General features: G+C 33.9%; 1 protein-coding gene across 3 annotated transcripts; it reads right to left on the bottom strand.

The window, feature by feature from the left end:
• Positions 1-247: 247 nt before the first annotated feature.
• LOC114190231 (protein REVEILLE 8-like) lies at positions 248-5,896 on the bottom strand. Of its 3 annotated transcripts, none has more exons than XM_028079031.2 (9): positions 5,538-5,896; positions 4,443-4,500; positions 4,222-4,345; positions 3,987-4,145; positions 3,749-3,874; positions 3,545-3,654; positions 3,378-3,437; positions 1,162-1,285; positions 248-747 (listed from the first exon to the last, which is right to left on the bottom strand). In XM_028079031.2, exons 1-8 carry the CDS (start codon positions 5,690-5,692, stop codon positions 1,184-1,186), a joined length of 894 nt encoding a protein of 297 aa, XP_027934832.1. In that variant the 5' UTR covers positions 5,693-5,896; the 3' UTR covers positions 248-747; positions 1,162-1,183. The 3 variants fall into 3 exon arrangements, with proteins under 3 accessions (XP_027934832.1, XP_027934831.1, XP_027934833.1); XM_028079030.2 differs by having other exon boundaries at positions 1,162-1,288; positions 5,538-5,892; XM_028079032.2 differs by lacking the exons at positions 248-747; positions 1,162-1,285 and adding an exon at positions 2,515-2,798 and having other exon boundaries at positions 5,538-5,890.
• Positions 5,897-6,600: the final 704 nt, after the last annotated feature.

Raw genomic sequence — 6,600 nt, 5'->3', positions numbered from 1 at the left:
TATTCCGGAAAGCCTCACTACACCATACTCGCCGCCACCATTGTTAATGTTGGATCATCACCATTGCAGAAGAAGAAGAAAAAGGAGAAAGGATGCGCCAGAAAAAAATAAAAGTTTGTGAGTCAGCTTAGCTTATAAGTTTCTTTGACATATTCTGATGTGACCTAAACCTATGTCACTTCTACTTCATCCTTAACTTTATGTATTATTAGAAGAATTCCTCGATATTACATGAATTAAACTGATGTTGATAATTCAAAAGAAACAAAATGCAGTGATATCTTATTTAGATATTGAGAGACACTTTACATTGAAAGTATCTTACTTATTTAACCAGAATGCAAGAGACTGAAACAAGAAAATAAAGTATGTGAAAGTGTGACTTTACAGACAAAAAAATTGGAACGAAAGGCCACTTTGATAATGAGATACTAGACAGCAGGTTACTCCCTCACCTTTTTTCTAAATTTTGATGATACATTTGTATCAGTAAGAATATCTTATAAACCTATGTCTCTACTTGAAGGCAACAAAATCACTGCAATACAACAAATGTTACGGACCATAGAGTCAGCTGAAAAATATGTTGTGCTCTTCAGCTTTCTGAGACATACTACTTTTGGGTGTGTTACAAATACAAAGGACTATGGTTACATTTACAGGCTTTACAGCGAGTGCAAGATATTTCCATGCCCTACTTCTGCCCGACCAAAACCTCAGTCTTCCATCCAAATTTGACCTACCTAACTGCAAGATCATGTTACAGTAAGCAACGTGCAAAAAAGAGAAGTTCGATTTTTAAAAAATTAACAACTTTAGGTAAGTCGTGCTGGGGTTACCAACTTTATATGGAAAAGTCATGCTCTCAAAACAAGTATGCAGAAAACATTTAGCGTAGTAGAAGTTGTGTGAAGAGATGGAGACTTTAGTACAGAAGTAATGGGGATTAGAAATCATTCACTAGATTTTTGTACTGAAGTCTCCGATATTACTTGAATTCTAATATAGTAAAGTGTCTTAGGCAAACTCGTTTAGAATACAAGTTGTATTCTAAACGAGTTTTTTCAGAAGTCTGTCCGTAAGTAACCTAAAAATTTTCCTTTTTAAGTAAAAAAACCGAGAAGTTCAGAAAATATGAGAATAAGAAAGACACATATATACCATATCAACAAATTGCTAGTGGTTAAGCAGTTTGACATGATAGATCATTTGTATTCTTCTTCACATCAATTCCTGTACCAACTCCTACTGCCATGCCATTCACATCATATGTTGACAATGCCTTCTTCTGAACAAAAGGGTACACAAACAAGTCAAGTTTTCATACTCACAAACTCACAAAGTTCAGATTCAACTTCATTCCTTGTGACAATGATTAAGCATCACTGAGGTGGACTTTCAAAGACAAAGTAAACAGAGGTGATATTATGTAATTAACTTTGTTAGTTGTTCAACTATTCCAGCTCAACTGAACAAATGTTTGGTCAAGTTCGTTTATTTAATTAAATATATAAATTTGAGATTGAGTTTAATTAAATGGGCCAAGATAATGAAAGGTATTAGCTACTCATAAATAACTCATTTATTTAAATTGATGAAATTTTTTCTCCCTCTAGTTTTTTTTTTCTTTTAATTTATATATTTTGTGTGGAAATACTTATAACTTTGTTTTTGAAGGCCTTTTTTTTTTCCCTGTCAAGAAGTTCTAATTTTTTATGGGAATATAATAATCCTGAATGTTTGAATTCCATGTACCTGCTTGTGAAGCACACATTTCTATTTGTATATTATCATTTAGTATTGAAATATAAGTAGTTTCAGAAAAACATTCATGAAAACAAAAACAAGAAAGTTTTCAATTAGTTAAACAAGTCAAATAAATGAACCAAACTTGAACAATTTTTTCTCAAGCCAAACCTATACTTCAGGTGCTGAGCTATGGAAGATTTGTTCATTCCCCTAGTTATATTCACATGGACAATCACTTCCCACATACGCAAATTTTGTTTTAATTCTACATTTTTGTCTTGAAAAGAAAATAATTTCATACTGAATATTCATCTTTTTGTCTTTTGATGAAGAAAGGTATTTTTAGACCCCCATGGAAGGGATTGTTTTCAGCTAATTTGGGATTAGGTACAGATCTTAAAATTACTATTGAGGAGGCTTATTACGAAAGTGAAGATATTAAATTAATATAAAATTATAATTAAAAGATAAGTGCATGTTAATCTTATCAAACTCTTATTTTAGTCTATATAATGTACATGATACATATTTATTTTATTACAATTAATAAAGTGTTACTAATATATAAATTATATTATAGTTAAAATGGACAATTTATATTTTATTACAATTTATAATTGATTTTCCTTTTTTCAAATAATCTCAACGTCTTTTCAAAAAATTTAAAATCAGTATTTTTTAAGTTTGACTCCTAAATATATTACTATAATTGAGTATTACTTGATTTTGTTTGAAAACTTTTAGTAGACTAAAACACCTATAAAGTTTACACAAACTTATTAATCTAATATATATAACTACTTTAATTTTTGGGGATAATCATAAATTAATACAAGAGCCTATATCTATAACATGTAAATCCTATTACATGTGATGAGAAAGTGAGAACAAGTTGAGGCCTCCAAGATTCCCTCCCATTTAAGGGCTAGTTGAGTAGTTGTGACAGATAAATTTTTTTGCTGTTAATGTCTGTGCAGTAATCCTCTGGGTAGGCCAGCATGCCATTGGTGCCTTCCCCAGTAATATTGGGGTGCTTCCCCATTCTATCACTTTTGGTCAAAAAGAAAAACAAAATGTGAGAACAAAGTGTGCTAAGGGGGGTGACTTCAATTTTTCCTGTTTTTAGTAATAATGACAAAAACTGTGACAACCCAGAAAAATTAAGATTTGTTAGGTGATGACACATGAATGGTTTTATACTATATAATATATCTAAGACACCCCCCAGATGAATGGTTTTCTCATCAACATGATTAGGAAAAGACACTTGAATGGTTTTGTATTATATTTCTAACATGGCCTCTCTCAGTTTTCGGCTTAAACCTTTTCTGAAATGGAACTATTGTCTCGGAAGAATGGGGAAGGCAAGGATTGAACTCTAGATATCATGTCATAAACCAATAATCCTAAATGATTAAGCTGTTAAGTGAAAACACAAATGGTTTTAATTTTCTTTGGGTTTGGCATTTTATCTTCAGGAACCATAGTACTTAAATATGATTAATCAGCTAGAAAAATATTGCAGTCACGTCAATTCAAACAAAATGATACTTGGTCAAATACAACTGTTTTTTTTGCAATTATGTGGAAAAACTATGTAGTCATGTTGGATTGATATCGAAACTTACGATGGGTTCAAAGTCAGGGCTAGACAAGTTGACAGTGAGGTTTCTCATTAATAATAAAACCTGCAAAAGAACAGCAAATATACGGAAGTCAGTAACCAAGAACTTAGAATGATCACAGCTTCCATTATAAATGTCATAGATTAATTATCCCAAAAGCTTAAACTCACAGTTTCAAAATTTATAGGATCCATTTCCTTCAGCTTTTGGACATGGTCATTTGTATCTGGATCAAATACACTTCCAATGAAACTATAAACTTCAGCAAAATCTGGCAAACCTGAGAAACATGGTGAAAATGACAGATGATGAACCGTTACTAAATTCAATCTGAAAATGAATACAAAAGAAAAATCAGTACGTCAGAAGATTACCATGAAGAACCGGAGCTTGTTTCCCTTGCTTTGGTATCTCAGAAGACGGTAGTGTTCTAGTAGAATTTCTGACACCACTGAGACTGCTGTTGGTAATCTTTGGCATCCCCTTTGATCCAATATCAGCTGAATCAGTAACGTCATATAACATAATAAGTGGTGGACAGTTCCATTTAGTATATTAATTGTACACTATTCACTTCAAACCAACAACAACAACAATACGAAGTATGCATGCCTTCATTTCCACGAATGTTGTTGGGTTCATCCTGACAGGTCATGGATTTACTGGCCCCTGTATTCATCAGCAAGGAGGTTTCATCCCATGTGGCAAACCCAGGTGCAAGCATGTTTGTTGAAGAAGCATAACCAATGGAAGCTGGTAGTGGCACCAAAACTAGAAAACCGAAAAGTTTCATTAAATGTTGTGTCTTTAGGAACAGAGAAGATCACTATATTTATCAGAAGCAAACCATTTTTTGATGCTTTTTGTGGGTAAGGATGAGCAGCTTTGCGCTTAGGACGGGGAGGAGGCACATGAGCCACTGTCCCATTCTTTTGAACTTTCAAGAAGTATTTCTGAGCATGACTTCGAATCTGACAAAAGTCATTAGTTAGTGACAGATAATGCCCCAGTAGAATATAGACACGAAAAAGAAAATATAAACAGAGAACTGAAAAACAGTCTTCCAACCTGAATAACTGTTTTTGAACCTACAAAATCTTCAATTTTTTTCCAATCCCTGTCAAATCTGAATAATCCACATCAAGTCAATGGCTGTATTGCAGAGCACATCACTTGTTATAAAGTTATTGTAAAGTTGAGAAGATTGGAAATAGAGTGGAAACACACTGAAATGCAGTTTCAGCCAAAATTACAGCTTACACTGAAGATGAGTACATTTCATTTCTACCCTCTCCTATACAAGCATTAAACTAATCTTAAAGTTTTCAACTTTCCATTTCTCTTGGCTTGTAAGGTGAAATTTGTATCTTATTTATACATTAGAATTTGATTATATCCTCGGTAGATGGAATCTCCAACATACTTCCTCATCCAGAGGAATGAACATGGAATTAGATATTTGAGATTGATCTCTAACAGAAATGGGATGGACTTGACTAAAATAGATTTTGAATGACTTTTTATACCATTTTAGAATTGAGTTTAAGTCCAACTTGACCTAAAGTAAGGTTCACACTCTACTTAAACATTATGATTTGACCATATCCTTACTCCATCAACCTCGCCATCCTCTATCTATTCATTCCTTTGTCTAAGAGGAGTTTTTCAACCTACAGGTCTTAACAATTGTTCTGGATCCCTCTTAGAAGAATTTTGATTCAGTTTAGCAAATTAATCCAATGCACAGGCTCAATAACTAATATCCAATAACTAGCTCACAAAAGGCACATACACATACAACCTTCTAGCGCTAGAAGCACCTGCACACTGATGAAAAGCACGGAATCATGGCCAAAAACTCTACTAAGATTTGTCTACAGAGGCATTTCCCAAGTGACCTCACATCGGAAATACAAAGATAACCGAATCAAGAATGATACAGAGGAATACTACTGATGCAGCATGAATTGGGTTTCCCGAGAGACCAAAACTAATTAGAAACTATGATTTTCTCATACATAAAGAAAGACAAGAAAATGAGGATAATTGAAAAGGAAACAAAGAACTCAATCAGCGATAACAACCTCAAACATAGTCATGTCGAATGAAAGTAAAAAAAGAGGAAGTGAAGTTATGGTGGGAAGAAGAAGGTAATGGACTCACAGTTGAAGAGCTTCGAGAAACTTGTCGTGCTCTTCCTCCGTCCAACTCTCCCTTGACTTGGTTATGGTGTAAGGCTTTCTCACCTTCTTCCCCGACCCATCACTCGCCGCCACCGCCGCCGCCATTGACTGAGAATTCAAAGTGTTGGAGTTCATGCTCCGCCACAAATAACATAGACTCACTCTCTACACCCAAGTGCTTAGAGATAGAAAGAGAGAGAGAGAGAGAGAGAGAGAGAGAAAGAGAAGGTGAGATGAATGTGGCGTGGCACGCAGGGTGGGTATATGTGCGGTGCAGAATTTGAGAGCCACCAATTGTCCCAACACAACACAACTTCCACTAAACTCATTTCATCGTCCCTTGTCCGGTCCCATCGGGACACAATTTTTCTTACACCATACGTCCATCTTTCTCATTTTCTTCCACTTTTAAATCCATACTACAAAAATACATATATTTTACTTTCCTAAATAAATATATTCTCACATCCATCCTCCATTATTCATATATCAATACCTTACCTTTTACCATTTTAGTTAGTTAGGCAACCTTACCCATACAAATTCAACATCCTTATAATAATCTAATTAATTTTAATACAAACTTAAAAAATGATACTTGAAGGAGAAGGTTGAGATTACTTATTAATTTTATTAATTTTCTTAATTATATTGATGATGTTCACTTAGTTGACCAACTTCTCAATTAGATAGGTAAAAATTGTTAATTTCCTTAATTGTGTTCATGATGTTTATTCGGTTGACCAACTTTTCAATTAAACAGATAAATCATCATCTTAATTTCCTTAATTGTATTGATGATGTTAATCTAATCGACCGTCTTGAACTTCTGAATTAAAAGTGTTAATGAGGAAGATTTTGTTATAATGTTTAAATATTAAAATTTAAGAAGAAAATTGTATTTTGATGTGAAATAGAATGGGAAGAAAGTGATGTGGGTCCCATCCCATGGAGTTTGGTGAAGGAGAGTGCCAGCGTGGAAATGGTGGGAGTGAGGGAGTGGACCCACAAGGATCTTGCGGCTCCCAATAATTTGACGTTCC

Source organism: Vigna unguiculata, chromosome 7 (assembly GCF_037176805.1).
Source record: "Vigna unguiculata cultivar grain cowpea cultivar isolate G323 ecotype 2 chromosome 7, ASM3717680v1, whole genome shotgun sequence".
Classification (NCBI taxonomy): domain Eukaryota; kingdom Viridiplantae; phylum Streptophyta; class Magnoliopsida; order Fabales; family Fabaceae; genus Vigna; species Vigna unguiculata.
Note: the sequence above shows the minus strand (reverse complement) of the source record. Positions and strands in the feature narration are given on the sequence as shown.